This window comes from Schistocerca americana, chromosome 7, assembly GCF_021461395.2.
Source record: "Schistocerca americana isolate TAMUIC-IGC-003095 chromosome 7, iqSchAmer2.1, whole genome shotgun sequence".
Classification (NCBI taxonomy): domain Eukaryota; kingdom Metazoa; phylum Arthropoda; class Insecta; order Orthoptera; family Acrididae; genus Schistocerca; species Schistocerca americana.
Window position 1 is genome coordinate 54,054,690 of NC_060125.1, and position 18,201 is coordinate 54,072,890.

The window sequence follows — 18,201 nt, forward strand, 5'->3', positions numbered from 1 at the left end:
TGACTGGCGTATTGTGACTGGCCAGTTGTTCGGCCACCATTGACCATACGTTTTCGATTGGTGTGAGATCTGTAGAATGTGCTGAAATGTAGGGTTTCGCAGGCATCGAATGAAGGGTAGAGCCACGGGTCGTAACACATCTGAAATGTAACGTCCACTCTTCAAAGTGCCGTCAGTGCGAACAAGAGGTGACCGAGACGTGCAACCAATGGCACCCCATACCATCACGCCGGGTGATATGCCAGTATGGCGATGACGAATACACGCTTCCAATGTGGGTTCACCGCGATGTCGCCAAACACGGATGCGACCATCATAATGCTGTAAACAGAACCTGGATTCATCCGAAAAAATGACGTTTTGCCATTCGTGCACCCAGGTTCGTCGTTGAGTACACCATCGCAGGCGCTCCTGTCTGTGATGCAGCGTCAAGGGTAACCGCAGCCATGGTCTCCGAGCTGATAGCCCATGCTGCTGCAAACGCCGTCGAACTGTTCGTGCAGATGGTTGCTGTCTTGCAAACGTCCCCATCTGTTGACTCAAGGATCGAGACGCGGCTGCACGATCCGTTACAGCCATGCGGACAAGATGCCTGTCATCTCGACTGCTAGTGATACGAGGCCGTTGGGATCCAGCACGGCGTTTCGTATTACCCTCCTGAACCCACCGATTCCATATTCTGCTAACAGTCATTGTATCTCGACCAACGCGAGCAGCAATGTCGCAATACGATAATCCGCTATCGCGATAGGCTACAATCCGACCTTTATCAAAGTCGGAAACGTGATGGTACGCATTTCTCCTCCTTATACGAGGCATCACAACAACGTTTCACCAGGCAACGCAGGTAAACTGCTGTTTGTGTATGAGAAATCGGTTGGGAGCTTTCGTCATGTCAGCACGTTGTAGGTGTCGCCACCGGCGCCAACCTTTTGTGAATGCTCTGAAAAGCTAATCATTTGCATATCACAGCATCTTCTTCCTGTCGGTTAAATATCGCGTTTGTAGCACGTCATCTTCGTGGTGTAGCAATTTTAATTGCCAGTAGTGTATAACCTTAAGTTAAACGGAGTCAGACAAATATTAAAATAAGAAAGTGTGTATATCTTTTGAGGCACTGTAATTTATGGCGCGCAAATTGCCCATATCACGTTCCACATCTGCATCAACATATATACTGCAAAAGCCATAGTATGGTGCGTGGCGGAGGGTACCCCGTATCGCTACTAGTCATTGTCTATCCTAGTCCATTCTCAAACAGAGAAAGAAAAAAACGGCTGTCTATATGCCTCCGTTTGAGTGCTAATTTCTCGTAATTTCGTGGCCCTTAAGCGAAATGTATATTGGTGATAGCAGAATCGCTCTGAAGTCAGCTTCAAATGCCGGTTATCTGAATTTTCTCAATTGTGTTCCTCGTAAAGAACGTAGCCTTCCCTCCACGGATTCCCATTTCACTTCTCGAAGCATCTCCGTAATACTGTAACATTTACGTGTTGTTCGAACCTACCAGTTACAAATCTTGCAGCCCATCTCTGAATGCCCTTTGAGCCGTGGTAAAAGTTGCTGTTTTGAAGAGTGTGTAGTGTGAAGCAGTCGCCCTCCGTTTCTGGCGGTGGCGCCGCTGTGGCAATCACAGCTTTGGTGGGAAAGGGGAAAGGCTGCCTGTTCACGTGCATTTAAGGGGTGCTTTGAGCTCGTCAGTCGGTCTGGGTCAGTCTCTCGTCCCCAGCTTGCTAGTCTGTCTCTCGTCCGCATTTTGCTAGCATGTCTGTCGTTCGGATCAACCTTTAAGGCCGGCAGAATGAGAGTCTTTCTGCTCCGCCAGTAAGAGAACTCAGCGAGTGGTCGCCCGGTCGGGGATTAGTTCCTGCATCTGAGTCTGTGCATTAGGCCGCCAGTCTGCTCGAGTTTGCTCAGGCAATGGTCATTGGCGGTTGGATCGTTCGGTTGGTCGGTCGCGCACTGAGACACAAGATGACTTGTCCGTCTTGAGCGTCGGCGCATGTGAGGTCGCCACGTGAGTCCAGTGGGCCGTGGCGTATAGCGAGGGGTAGTGACTTTGCGCTCGACACGAGAGCAACAGGAGTCAACCCACGACATCAGTCTGGCCGGTGCGAGCTGCGACGCCGTGAGACGGGAGATCGGCGCGCCTTCCTGCGTCCGTTGAAGTGGCTGGCAGCAGACGGTTCGGGAGAGCGATTTGGGGGTGCTGCACCAGGTCTTCTCCAGAAACCGCAGTCTATTAGAAGTTAAGTGATTGGTGATATGTTGGTTGATTTACTCTAAATTCTGTTTGTTTTCTTCGTGAGGTCACCAGCCGTTTTGCTTTGGGGTCGTCCCACCATTCTTCTCCGTTTGCCCACCTGCGGGAAGGTGGTTGTTTATAAATTGGGTGGTCCGTTTTTCCCTTGAGGAGTAGGGGCGGGTTAGAGCAACCTGCGGTTCGGGTTGTCCGGTAATCTCCTTACCAATTTACCGTACGTTAGTAGCTGCCTCTGTCATGTTTGTCGGATATGATGTGTTAACGAATTTATTGCTTGGAGTGTAACGGCCTAATACCTGAAACATGTTTTGATCTTTGGAAACTTTGATATTATTGCCTATGATCTTGAGAGGCGGTATCTGTGTACAGTAGAGCATCTTAACTATTGTTTGGCCAACCTTGTAGAATTTTATATAAGATTGCATTTCATGGGCTTATATTTAAATGATCATTTTAGTACATAAAGTTGCCACGCTTTCACCGTAATACTTTTCTTAGAAGTTAAAATCAAGTTGCACCTTCGGTGGTAAGGTTAATATTTTAATTGTTAACGTTTTTTACCATTTCCATCCCTCCTACGAGGGATGCATAGTATGTGTGCTTGTGTAAATTGTTAAAACTCTTAGTTTAAAGTTATCTGGTGTGTTGCAGATTTGCACCAGTGCAGTCTTTCAGAGGCTGTTGTGAGCGGTCGTAACTACGGCCGTGTCAAAAGGGAGCGGCAAGGTTCTCCGCCCGAAAGCTCTTACAGTCAAAACTTGTTTCTTTCTGCCTCTGAATAAATTGTAACTTTGATATTTAGAGAGTGCTTTCTGATTATAATTTTAAATTTGTTTCTTTTAAAAAATGCTTTTAGGCACTATTAAAGTGAATAAAATTCCCATTTGTTAAAAGGAATTTGGTTATGATTTCATCAGTCTCTCCCTGGCAACTACTTAAATGCTTACATAGTGTGATTAAATGTGTTAATGTTCTTGATGAATCGCTAGTAAATAAAATAAATTCTTAAGAATATTCTTTGAAAATAAATCACGGTTCACCTTTAATCTGAATAGATCGCTCTAGCGTTCTTTGTGCTGTCTCCTTTACAGATTAATCACACTTCCCTAAAAATTCTCCCAGTAAACTGGAGCTGACCATCCGCCTTCCCCGCCACAATCCATATGTGCGGGTTCCATTTCATATCGCTTTGCAACGTTACAACCAGAAATCTAAAATTCAAGCAAGGCACTACTAATGCTGTATGCGAACATTACGGGTTTGTTTTTCCTACTCATCCACAGTAACTTATATTTTTCTACATTTAGAGCTAACTGGCATTCATCACACCAACTAGAAATTTTGTCAAAGTGATCTTGTATTCTCCTACAGTCACTCAAATTTGACATCTTCCCGTACACCACTGCATCATCAACAAACAACCGCAAACCATCAGCGACTTCCTACATTACTGCATATGCGCGAGGCTGCTTTTTACCTTACACAATAATACCCAGGCTCCGGCATCGCTGCACAGCGACCGGGCCAGCCAACACGATACACCATACCAGACCAGAGCAGACTCCAGACTAGCAACAACTTACTGCTACAGCTACATAGTTCCTACTGCAGTCAACACTGCTCTCTGGTCAGAGATTCTCTTATACATTGCCTATTGGAGGCAGCGCATGAGCAATACATCGAAATTACATCTGTTCGGACCTCTTACAAGGTTACGGAATTTATCTGTTGGTAGGTTACGCTGAATGTGAATGATATATTTTTTACTGTTGGGACAGGGCGTGCGCAGACCGGTTCACAGAAGGCCGTAGAACTGGACGAGATGGGTCAGGTCGCACCTCCCAGCCAACCCCCGAGATTATCGACAAGACCTCATCCGCGGCCGGCCGGGGTGGCCGAGCGGTTCTAGGCGCTATAGTCTGGAGCCGCGCAACCGCTACGGTCGCAGGTTCGAATCCTACCTCTGGCATGGATGTGTGTGATGTCCTTAGGTTATTTAGGTTTAAGTAGTTCTAAGTGCCCCATTGTGCTCTGAGCCATTTGAACCTCATCCGCGTGGCATTGCAGGGCAGATCTTCGGCCCCGACGCATTAGTGGAACAGTATAACACATCGTACACTATCAGGGGCGACAGTCCGTCGCCGGTTATTGCGGCATAGGTTACGTGCGCGTCGTCCACCTCTCCGCCTACCTTTGACGAATGTGCAGAAACGTGCTAGACAGCAATAGTGTATAGAACGACGTCACGGAGCACACGACTGACACCAGACAGTGTTTTCGGATAGACCCAGGTCCTGTTTGTTTGAAAATAATGGTCGCGTTTTGGCCCGACGCAGACAGAAGGAGCGGCATCACATTGACTGCATTCGCACAAGGCATACAGCGCCACCTCAAGGTCTTATGGTGTGGGGTGCTACTGGGTACAACCACAAATCATAGCTGGTGCGTGTCCAGGGCAAAGTGACCAGTGTGACGTACGTGAAGGACATCCTGCGACCCTCAGCTGTACCTTTTCTGCACAATACCCCAGACGCCATTTATCAGCAAGACAATGCACGAGTACATGTTGCTGCACGAACATGTGCCTTTATGGCGTCACAAAATGTCAGCCATTTGCCTGGCCCGCAGATCACCAGACTTGCCGCTAATCGAAAATGTGTTCGATATGGTGAATACACAGGTACAGTACCCAACGCCAACCACCACAGATGAACTTATGTTTATACGTCTCCGAGGCATCCTGTACGTCTTCTCAAGTCACTGATCCATTACCTTCGGTTTATAGCGACCACGAGAGCCGCAGGCACATTTTACCTGTGGGTGGTGTTGCGCCGCGATATCGATGTTGACCCGCGGGCCGACATTGTTTAAATGCTAATCATTTCTGCAGGACTTACTAATGTTCATATCCTATGAATATGAACGTCCTATCTCTAGTCGTTCAAGGTGTTCTGTTTCTTTTTCTCAACAACAGTGCAATAATGTAGACATGGATGACGAAGAACTCTATGCACCTTCTGTAAGGTTTCCGTTTGTTACTAGTGTGACTGAGCACACAATCAAAATCCTTCAAACGAATGGTTTATGGATTACGTTCTCCAATAAACAGAAGATAAAAAGCTTCTTCAGACCGACAACAGACGAATGCTATGTGATGAAAGTATCCGGACACCCCCAAAAACATACGTTTTTCGTATTATGTCCATTGTGCTGCCACCTACTGCCAGGTACTCCGTACCTCAATAATCATTAGACATTGTGAGAACAGAATGTGGCGCTCCGCGGAACTTACGGACTTCGAACGTGGCCAGCTGATTGGGTGTCACTTGTGTCATACGTCTGTACGCGAGATTTCCATACTCCTAATCATCCCTAGGTTCACTGTTTCTTATGTGGTAGTGAAGTGGAAAAGTGAAGGGACACGTACAGCACAAAAGCGTAGAGGCCGACCTCGTTTGTGGACTGACAGAGACCGCCGACAGTGGAAGAGGATCGTAATGTGTAATAGGCAGACATCTATCCAAACTGTCACACAGGAATTCCAAACTGCATCAGGATCCACTGCAAGTACTATGACAGTTAGGCGGGAGGTGAGAAAAATTAGATATCATGTTCGAGCGGCTGCTAATAAGCAACACATCACGCCGGTAAACGCCAAACGACGTCTCGCTTGGTGTAAGGAGCGTAAACATTGGACAACTGAACAGTGGAGAAACGTTGTGTGGGGTGACGAATCACGGTACACAATGTGGTGATCCGATGGCAGGGTGTGGGTATGGCGAATGCCCGGTGAACGTCATCTGCCAGTGTGTGTAGTGCCAACAGTTAAATTCGTCGGCGGTGGTTTTGCCATGTGGTCGTGTTTTTCATGGCGGGGGCTTGCTTGTTGTTTTGCGTGGCACTATCACAGCAAAGGCCTACATTGATATTTTGATCACCTACTTGCTTCCCACTGTTGAAGAGCAGTTCGGGGATGGTGATTGCATCTTTCAACACGATCGAGCACCTGTTCATAACGCACGGCCTGTGGCGGAGTGTTTACGCGGCAATAACATCCCTGTAATGGACTGGCCTCCACAGAGTCCTGACCTGAATCCTATAGAACACCTTTGTGACGTTCTTGAACGCCAACTTCATGCGAGGCCTCACCGACCGACATCGATACCTCTCCTCAGTGTAGCAGTCCGTGAAGAATGGGCTGCCATTCCCCAAGAAACCTTCCGGCACCTGATTGAACGAATGCCTGCGAGAGTGGAAGCTGTCATCAAGACTCAGGCTAAGGGTGGGCCAACACCATACCGAATTTCAGTATTACCGGTGGAGGTCGCCACAAACTTGTAAGTCATTCAGGACCGCTACGGTCGCAGGTTCGAATCGTGCCTCGGGCATGGATGTTTGTGATGTCCTTCGGTTAGTTAGGTTTAACTAGTTCTAAGTTCTAGGGGACTAATGACCTCAGCAGTTGAGTCCCATAGTGCTCAGAGCCATTTTTTTGTAAGTCATTTTCGGCCAGGTGTCCGGATACTTTTGAAAATATAGTGTACAGGTTGATAGCGAACTATGCCAACAAACTTTCTGAGGCTGTTCAGTGATACTTCCCGAGTATTTTTGTACAGCGGACCCACGGTCTCCGGCGCCTAGGTACAGTGTTATTACATTCCGTTTGGCTTCTTGCCTCAATTACATTTGTACCTATATTGCAATGAAAACAGTACACAATAGCGCAAATGTCGACGGTATGCGCTGCGTGTCTTGTTTCCCTTAGCTCGCGGTTCGTGCTGTTGACAGCAGTAGAACCCATGTTACCATTCGGCCTGCGTTCATTACTGTTCGGTTCGGTGTCAGGTCTGTTTTGACGGCAGTGTTAGTTGTACGTTAAAAGTGATACAAAATTCTACGGCTAGATTTACTGATGGAGAGTGACCGGTATGCTCCTCGTGTATGGGTACACTGAACGCAATGGCTGAGCGGTCCACGCGCTGACGGCAGCCACATCACAGCATTTTTTATCTCAGGCTTGTTTCGTTACTCTGCGTGTTGTATCGTATGGTGTTCATTTTGGTCATTCCATATTACAGGCTACTTCACGGCTGTGAAGGCATTTTCACAGAGACAAGGATGATTCTTGTCACAAACCAATTATAATTACATTACTACTTGGTAACGAGCCACAGAAGACCGTGGCTCCCTGATAACAAAATACTCAGAAGGTATTATAGCGTCCCCATATTAAAAAACATCAAATGTGGGATCAACCAAAAGACAAAATAAAATAAATAAAGGCGATTCACTATTTTAATGTATAATCTATTGTCTTCTCTCCTGTGAGAATGTACAATAATTACTGCTGCTCTATCTGTGTTCGAAGTTAAGTGTGTGACTGATTATTTCGTAAAAATTTTTTTGTTTATTTATAGACGCAATCACATGTTTATGACACAGTCATAAGCGGTTTCGGCCATACAATGACCATCTTCAGATTCTAAAACAATACAAAAGAAAATTACTAATAAGCCTGGTTAAATATTGCACTTATTGTTAGGTTTTAATGTAAATTTTCTTTTGTATTGTTTGAGACTCTGAAGATGGTCATTGTATGGCCGAAACCGGTTATGACTGTGTCATAAACATGTGATTGCGTTTATAAATAAACAAAAAAATTTTTACGAAACTGGTATAGGCATGCGTATTCAGATACAGAGATATGTGAACAGGCAGAATATGGCACTGCGGTCGTCAACGCCTGTGTAAGACAACAAGTGTCTGGTGCAGTTGTTGGATTGGTTACTGCTGCAACAATGGCAGATTATCAAGATATACGTGAGTGTGAACGTGGTATTATAGTCGGCGCATGAGCGATGGGACACAGGATTTCCGAGGCAGCGATGAAGCCGGAATTTTCCCGTACGACCATTTCACGAGTGTACCGTGAATATCAGGAATCCGATAAAATATCATATCTCCGACATCGCTGCTGCCGAAAAAAGATCCTGCAAGAACGGGACCAACGACGACTGAAGAGAATCGTTCAACGTGACCGAAGTGTTACCCTTCCGCAATTTGCAGCAGATTGCAATGCTGAGCCATCAACAAGTGTTAGCGCGCGAATCGTTCAACGAAACGTCACCGATATGGGCTTTTGGAGCAGAAGGGCCACTCGTGTACCCCGGATAACTGCACGACACAAAGCTTTACGCCTCTCCTGAGCCCATCGACATTGGACTGTTGACGACTGGAAACATGTTGCCTGGTCGGACGAGTCTCTTTTTAGATTGTATCGGGCTGATGGACATGTATGGAGACAACCTCATAAATCCCTGTACCCTGCATGTCAGTAGAGGACTGTTTAAGCTGGTGGAAGCTCTGTAATGGTGTGCGCCATGTGCAGTTAGAGTGATGTGGGGTCCCTGATACGTCTACATACGATTCTGAAAGGTGGCACGTACGTAAGCATACTGTCTGGTCACCTGCAGCCATTCACGTCCATTGTGCATTCCGACGAACTTGGGCAATTCCAGCAAGACAATGTGACACCAAACACGTCCAGAATATCTACAGAGTGGTTCCAGGAGCAATCTTAAAGAGTTTAAACACTTTCGCATACCTGGGATACCTTGCAACGTGCTTTTCAGAAGTGATCTCCACCCCCTCGTACTCTCACGGATTTATGGACAGTCCTGCAGGATTCATGGTGTCAGTTCTGTCCAGCACTACTTAAGACACTAGTCGAGTCCATGCCACGGGACATCTGCGTTCTCGAGGGGGCATTACACGATACTAGGCAGTTGTAGCACCAGTTTCTTTGGCTCTTCAGTGTATATGAACTGCTGTGTATGTAATTTACAAAATACTACGAATATATCTCTTAAATGTCCACCTTGTACGCACTTACGTAATATTCGCACCCTTCTCCATGTCCGGATTTTAAGCACAAAAGCAGCCGCCAATACTAGCATCGTTGGTGTCGTCCATTCAGAGCGTTACAATACGCCGCCATTATACAGGCAATTCAAATTTTCTAAAATATAAAAATAAGTGCTCACTTCCTGTGAAAAAAGTAGTAATTCCGATTTTCATTACCTTTCTGAATAATACTACAGCAACTTACGGTGATATTTCAGCTTACAAATCTTCATACTCGCAACAGTCTTTGGCCTCTACTGGACTAACAAAAGAAAAATTCTCGATAGGAATTTTCACGCACCGTAATTCTCGTTGCCGAGAAATAATGAGAGAAAGTAATTAAATTAAATTCAGAGATATTATCTCAGAAGGGGAGAATAATTTTCCGTTTCCTACTTAGAGCACTCTCGTTATTTAGTTCTGATGTTTGAAGGTAAACTAAAAGTCCTTCCACGATCTGAAGGATAAACATGGGGACAGACGCTATAGTAGGCTACCCCTGAACAACATCTAAAAGCTTGTCGGCGGCTTTCTGGTTCAAGCTGTATTGGCGAAAGGGGAAGCACAATAAAAGAACGGACTAAAGAGCACGAACGCCACAGACGTTTAGCACAAAATATAAATTCAGCGATAGCTCTAAAAGAATGTGATAAGGTTATGGATCTTAAGAACATACGAATGCTATCCAGAGGATATAACATTGACCAAAGAAAAGTCCGTGGGGCAGTTGAAATACCGAGATGTCAACTTCTGTGTTCGCGACTGCCGGCCGCCCAGCCACAGCTAGCAAACAATCGAGGGGGCACCGCAACAATAATATTGTAGATTCTCCCTCTATTACAATACGTGCTTTCAGTGTCTACCCATGACGACTGCCCACCGATAGCATCCTGAAAATTTTTACCCGGTACCGCCATTTCTCAGGAAAAGAGAGGAAAAATAGTGTTTTTTTAAAAAAATGGCTCTGAGCACTATGGGACTCAACTGCTGTGGTCATCAGTCCCCTAGAACTTGCAACTACTTAAACCTAACTAACCTAAGGACATCACACACACCCATGCCCGAGGCAGGATTCGAACCTGCGACCGCAGCAGCAGCGCGGCTCCGGACTGGAGCGCCTAGAACCGCACGGCCACCGCGGCCGGCGAAAAATAGTGTTTTACATGTGAACACAACACTATCTTCCGACATTCTTCAACCATCCAGGGACACACTGGAACCTTCACAATTAACCTTAGCGTGCTAGAAAGATTAGAGTGATGTTCCCAAATCCAGAAATGTAGCCTGTATACTGGACCGTAATTGAAAGTTCGTAGCCTGTGTACTTATAGACTACAGTTCAGCACTGAAAACTGTGTTAGGCAGCGCAGCACTTTAACGAAAAGAGAGCTACCTGCTTCGGAAATGTTAATGGTTTTGCAGACTTGATCCATTGTTTAAAGCAGTAATGTATGTAGACGAGATTTTTATTGACATCCCACACAGTCCTGAGCGTTGTTGTTGTTCAGATGGTAGACTTCGTGATGAAAGAACCAACCCAGTGCTTCAAGGATAATCAGTTAAAACTAAATGATAGTATAACTGAACACACATTTTTCTTCCTCGGGAAATTTACTGCAGACGTTAATGACCTTAAGGGGAAAGGGAATTTCTTTGGAGCTCATCTCAATGATAAGTTACTTGGAACACAAAGTTAGAGGAGGTAGTTAATAAATTATTGTTATGAGGATAACAAAACTTTGATCTCTTTCTTATGATCTGTTCTATTTTATTTCACGCACGTTTAAACTACGGAGTTGTACTTTCGGGAAAAGAATGTTTTCATCTGACAGGAGAATATGTAAGACGCATTTTTTAACCACAAAGCACGATTTCTTGTGAAATATACATTACTGAATACAGAAAACAACTGTTGCTAATTTGTACGTTCCTCATTTTCAAAGTCTACGTTACAGAAAATGTCTATATAAACTAGGGCCAGTGTCCATATTTAAGAAACCAGAATCAAAAGTTTTGTGAACAGCTTCTGGACAAAATACTCAAAATCAAAAACACTTCTGTACACACTGTAGTAACGTTTTCTGGAAAATTTTGCCAAAATGTGAAGGAACTGCCAAACATATTTAGAAAGGACTGGAACCTAGACTAAAAAGATAGTCCTTCTGTGGTACTGAGGCGTTCACATGTAAGAGTGAAAATGATATATTAATTTAAACATATTGTGAAGCAGACGACGTATTATGTCAGCAGTAACTTAAACGTAACTTTACGTGCGTTATGTACTTAGGTAACAATGCGAGCAAATTGTTGTCTTTAAAAATATTACTCTTCATTGACAGTGTCTCATGCAACAACAGTGCTGCTTTCAACAATAAACGAATTTCGCGTGATTCGATTTCTATACCAAAATTTTAAGGAGGGTTAGAGTACTATGGAAATTACAATCATAGTACTCGTACAAATTTCAGTATCAATGATGTGAAACGAGAATATTTCGGAAAGATCGATTGTGATTTGGACGCGCCAGCCGCCAACAGTCCAAGGACACTGACGCAAAGAACATAAATCAAGGGTGGGATGTGATATTCGAAACGAAAATAAACTATGTTAATAATATAATATAATTTTAGGACAACATTTCTTTATTCAGTGTTTACAGTTAATTTATATCTAGTCTACAAAGTCTCTGGCAGTATCTTCAGCTCCTTCATTAATCATCAAAGTGCTCTTGGTATCATATCAAACCGCCCTACAACCTGCAACAAAACACGATGGTGACATTAAACACTTTCTCCACGTACATCTAATAAACAAGATAGTTTGTATGTGGTTACAGAAATTTTTTTATAAAATGCAGTTATAAACTACTTATATTAAGTTTGGTGTGACGTATATATCTCGCCCAACTGATTCGTTAAGGACTAAGTAAGAACAGCTTCTGCTGAAAAAATTCACCGTACACCCTCATCATCATTATCACCAGCGTCATCATTAACGTTTTGCTTCATATTCTGGATATCATTTCCAACGGGTTCAGAGTAGGACTTTTTTTAAGAGCCTGTATGAAATTTCCTTACACCATTACCAACGTTGCAGAAAATACAGCGACAGGTGGCTCAAACGTGGTTGCTATCATACTACCCACCTTCTTTATTTCGACTATTCTTTCTTAGAGGTGTCATATTGGTTCAAAAGCAGCAAGTATAATACAATTCTAGAAATGTAGAAATGACTTACAGTTACGAGAAGTAAATGCCAGTCGGCATATACAGAATGAAACTCAGGGTGAAAAATTTCTAGGAATCGAGTGGCACCAGCACGTCGGTAAGTTAACCACAAACTTCACTTTTTCGTGCTTTGTACTTGCCAGTTCTTCTCATTGCGTTAATCTGCAAACAGCATTACTGGCCTACTTAGTGGAGGTTCGTTCAGTATTCTGCTATAGTAGCATTGGTGTGGCAATTTGCCTAAGGTGAAATACGTATTCATTCTACAGAAATGTGCCATAAGAATATTGTTCTATATATTGTAGAACCCTTCACACAGTGATGGGTGGGGTATTCGCGTGATAATAATGGTAGTCCCTAATTGTATTTTCGGTTAATAACAACAGTAAATTCAAGATGAAATTCACAAAACGAACAGAATCAATATCCTATGACTAGAGTATTCATTCACCACAACTGGAATCAGCCAACTCATGCAAATAACTGGGCGTAACAGGTTATACTGATATGAAATGGAATTATCACATAAGCTCAGTCATAGGTAAAACAGGTGATACGCTCATATTTGTTGGTAGGTTAATGCGCGAATGTATATAGTCTACAAAGTAAATTCGTTACACTTGCTGAAGTATGTGAGACCTGTACCGAATACGATTAACACGGGTTATTAAAAATACACAAGGAAAGGCGGTACAAAGGGTGACAAGTTTTTTTGACCCATGGGAGAGCGCCGTGCAGATGCTGAAACAATTGAACTGACAGACGCTTGAAGATAGACACCACCTCAGCCGCGAAAGCGTGCTTAAAAATTTTCAAGGTGTAGCATTAAACGGGGAGTCCAGAAATATACTACAACCATCTTCGTATCACTACCCTCTACCCACAGATTCTCGATTGGGTTTAGATCTGGGGTGTCATGTGGCCAGGGGAGTACGGTAAACTCCTGATGCTCTTCAATCCACCCACGGACACTTTGAACTGGATGAGACGTTGCAGTGTCCTGCTGGTATATGCAACGGTGCGGAGGAAAAACTAACTACAAGCAGGGATTGGCATGGTCCCCAGGTATAAATGCACACTTACGTTGGTCCATTGTGCCTTCCAGAATCACGAGATCGCGCAGGGAACCTCACCAAACAATTACCCAGACCATAACTGCTTAATGGAGTTTGCTTTCAGACGTTCCACACCGTTACACTCCAACAGCCATTCGTCGGATGGAGCATAAAACGCGATTCGTCTGAAAAGGCCCATCGCCACTCAGTGGACGTCCAGTTGCGTTACTGGCGTCCAAATTCCAGCCTTCGCCATCAATGAACAGCAGTCAGCATGGGTTCATGAAACAGACACCAGCTGCCGAGGCCCATCCGCAGCAATATTCACTGAATAATCGTTGAGGAGACACCGTTGGTAGCTAGTTGGTTCTTCTGGCTAATCAGTTGCTCAACAGTTGCTCGTCTATTCACACATATACATTTCCACAGTAGTCATTCACTCCTGTCATCGACAGTCCGTGGCACACCGTAGTCGCCTCAGCGCCGGTTTTGGGTAGCGTCATTTTGTCATGCACGGTGTACTTCAACCAGGCCGCAAACGAACAGTAAACAAACTTAGCCGTTTCGAAAATGCCACAACCCCAAGCCAGAAGGCCAATGATCTTGCCCTTTTCGACATCAGATATGGCTCCGCTCCCACATTACGACAAGGACTGAACGGTATTCCGCGACCCCCGACACGCTTCATATGCCCTCCACTGCTGCCGTCAATGAGTTGTTGTTCCATGTTCACGTCGAACATAGGTGGTGGTCACGTTAATGTGACTGGACTCTGCATATTCATACAGGAAAGAGTATCCGTGACAAGTACAGCTCCCATTTTCCCACTATCAGAAGGCAGGAAAAATGTACTTGTTGACTTATTATCTGTTGTACTTGCGTTGGGAACAGTCACTACTCATTGTTAAAATATTCATGTACGAGATAGAACTCGTGACAACTAGAAAGATAAAGTCCCATTTTCTTATGTGGGCAAAGAAATACTAGTTGATTTATTGGCCATTGTACTTGTGGTGGGAACAGTCACTATCCTGTGGTGCGAATTCCGAAATCTGAAATTTTTGAGTTCGATAAGTAGAGTCAGTAGTCCAGCCAGCATTATTAGTTTTGTTAGTCCCAACCGTTATTTTAATATTTAAATTATAGAATGATCATTGTTTGAGGCAGAGTGGGACTAGAGTAAAAGTTTCATTTTAAACTGTTTTATTCTGAAGATATTTGTTTCCAACCTGACAGGTGCACAAATGTTAAATTTTGACGAAAAGATGAAATATCATTGATGTCTGTGCCAGGAACGAAAACCTTCGCCGACAATTTCAACAATTTGAGAAATTGGTATCCATGTAGTATTATCAACTTAAATGAAAATTTGTCTGCACTATTCTTTCTAAAGGAAGTCACTTCTTGGTCGTCAATGTCTACTGTTAATACTTGACCTATGAAGTGTTTAATTGAGTTTTTGTTGCAAATTCAACAATAACAATGGAATCTATAAATATATATCTTTCTTTTCGTCACCCATATGGCCACTGACTTCACTAGTTAGAGGGTACCCTGGAATTACCATTGCAGTTTTCTCTGAAAATAAGTAACAACAATTATTTTTGCAATGGCATGCTCTTTTTAACTATTGTATAGGGGAATAGAGCATACACTTAGTGTACACGACGAGTGCATGAACATCATGAATAAGAACTTCAGCTGATGACATTGATCATTAGAACAAAATTTGGCCACAATTGATTTTCTCTCTTTTAGTACGCTCATTAAAAGATGCTGATTTTATAGCCTGATATTTTCCATCAAAAACTGCATGCCAGATCACACCACACCAAGTACTTGAACAATACACCACCAAGTACTTCAACAATTCTTTTCCCATGAACTTACTAATGTAAGGTCGATATTATTTGTGCATTATCACTTGAAATACAATACACTTACCTGTAATGGAAAAATATCATACATTACAAGAGACACAAAAACACTCAGTAGCTTGAAGTTGATTAAAGTACAATATAATTATTTTTTCAGTGCATCCTAAAACTAGTCTTTTAAGCTGAATGGTACAGGTTATAGAAAATTAATTTCATCTTTAAAGTTTTATGTTGTGAATTATTTGCTTTCTATACGGTTTTCCCTTATATTTCTTACTTATGAAATACACTTAAATTGAAAATATCGTATCCAAATTTAAAAATATAAAGTTATCTATTTTACTGTGACAGAATGGGACAATAAACTGTATTTTTATTGCGTTAAAACTTATCGTTACGTTACAGCACAGCAATGAAATTTTAACTGTTAGTAATAGAAGTTTAAGGAATTTAGAAAAAAAAATACAGAAATTAATCGCAACATATCGTAGAAAACGGTCTCCTGAAACTGTCATTCAAGAGCTTCTTTTCTTATTAGTAAGTGACCAGTTTTGCTTCCTCAGTTACAAAGAATGCACAGTGTTTGCAAATGTATATTATATGGAATAGGCAACTTTGAACTCTACTGCAACAAATTTGCCTACAATTCCTAAGGATAAAAAATATTTTCTTTAGTTTGGCTTCACATTTGTTGCACTGGCCACTTTGTTAAGCAATTGTCCATTATGTTATTGTCTACATAACATTCAGTCTTCAAGACGCTTTTAATATAATCTAGCTCTCCCACCATTCTCAAACAGAGTGATATAGTTGCTCCTACCGGTGTCGTTTGGTGCAACCTGCACTACATCTGAATTAGGAATGGTTCCAGATAGGCGATAGCCACGTAATCGATATAAGTTTCCTCTCAGAGCTTTGGGAGACTATTTGCAGACGGAATTATACTGTTAAAAAGACAAGTGAGGGTTGGTCATGTGTAACATGGTATTATTCGACCAAGATTACCTTACTTTTGCCATACTTACCCAAATGTCTCTAGTCCTTCTTTTATCAGAAGCAATGAAATTAATGGGATATATCAAAATGAAAAGTGCAGAAGTAACAAATTTATGCTATATATAACTGTGCTACAGTAGTTTCATAAAATGTATACGATAGGTCTAATATGTCTTTGTATACATTATCAGTTATTCTGCGACATTTTGACAATGTGCTTCACATCTTCAAAGTGAACTGGCCAACAACATTTTTCTGTCATGTGGGGTTGCCTAAAACGACATCGGTGAAGGTAGTTGAATCACCCTGTGTGTATAAAATTTTCATTGGGTTACTTCCAAGCTGTTGCCTGTGTGTATACTGTTACTGATTCAGACGTAGTGATGGCTGCATAGAACAATATCGGTAGGGGCAACTAGTTCACGCTGTGTAAAGTCTCAGGATCTAGATTTCTGACTTACCAACGGAGTCTGTTTCTTTCTAACTTTGTACCTATCAATTTTTACACTGCAGCTTAGGAGTCTATGAACACTTGTATTTGGAAAGTGGTTTAGGACCATCACATTCTCTACATTTTATTTTTTATTTGATAAATGTCGTCATAGTGGCGTCAGTTGTATCTGGGGAGAATGATGCCAATGACAGACTTAGATCTCGGGCTATGCTGCAGATCATACTGTTACCATTACCTTTCACTAACTTCGCCAACTTACAACCATGTTGTCAAAATAGAGCTAGGCACTATCCCATTCACATGTATTTCAAAAGCTACCTGTAAGTTAATATTACCGACATCATCAACCTACGCAAAATAGTGCAAGCAAATGTCAATCAAAGGCAGTAAAAAGGTATCTGCCTATGATATTCTACTACCGAAACGTATACTGCCCAGTAAATTAGTAAACAACGGAAAACTGGAAAAACTGTTATTAATGCATTATATTAGGTCTACAACTTTGCTTCTGCCGTTTTGAAATAGATGGCAGTAGCGGCAAGTGGTGGTGCAGGTGGTAGGTCGTAAGTGTCACACAATAAGCTCAGACATTTGTGAAAAGAATAGTCCATCAAAATATTAGTGGATTTGTTAATGCATCAGAAGGCTATTCTCGACTGAATACATCAAATTACAAGCCAATTCCCGTCAGTTGCGGGAAATTTTAACTTTCAGCTTTGAAATGAAGAAATCTGCGGCTGAGTCTCATAAAATTCTGGATAAGACCTATGGTGAGGCACCCGCCAGTGAAGGAACGGGCAGTAAATGGTTTCAACGCTTCAAGGAAGGTGATTTCGACGTCGATGACCGGCATGGTGGTAGAACAGTGGAGGTTTAGCAGCCTCTGAAACCGCTGGAAACAATCACAGGAGATCGTTATCGAAAGCAGTTAATGCGTTTGAGCCGAGAACTGATAGACAAACGGGCCACAATACAGCGATGGACATGAAAAGGTGATTTTGCAGCATGGCAATGCTCGACACCATGTCGCAAAACCTGTCAAAACATATTTGGAGGCGCTGAAATGGAAGTTCACCCACCCGCCGTATTCTTCAGGCATTGTTCCATCACCCTACCACGTTTTTCAATCAGTGGTACATGGCCGGGCTGACCAGCACTTTCGGTAATATGAACGAGTGCGGAACTAGATCGATTCATGGATATCCTGAAAAGACGCCCAGCTCTTCCGCCGCGGGATTTGCTTGTTGCGCGGAAGATGGGAGAAAGTAGTGGCTATACCGCGTAAGGACATACAACCCGTCGAATGTCACTGAAGAGCCGACATATAAAAGCCACATGTGTTCTGATTTCAGTACTATCTACCAAAAAAAAAGTGTGAAACTGCAACTTACATTTAGGTGACTGGGTCTAAGAACAAGAGCTTCGA

At 43.0% G+C, this 18,201-nt stretch overlaps 1 protein-coding gene across 1 annotated transcript in view; it reads right to left on the reverse strand.

Annotated features, from left to right (window-relative positions):
- Nucleotides 1-11,773: 11,773 nt before the first annotated feature.
- LOC124622694 overlaps nt 11,774-18,201 on the reverse strand; it is a 90,547-nt gene continuing 84,119 nt past the window's right edge. Inside the window, exon 4 of the mRNA XM_047148484.1 lies at nt 11,774-11,922. Within this exon, the coding sequence (XP_047004440.1) occupies nt 11,916-11,922 (7 nt within the window). The 3' untranslated portion in view covers nt 11,774-11,915. The remainder of the gene's footprint in view (nt 11,923-18,201) is intronic.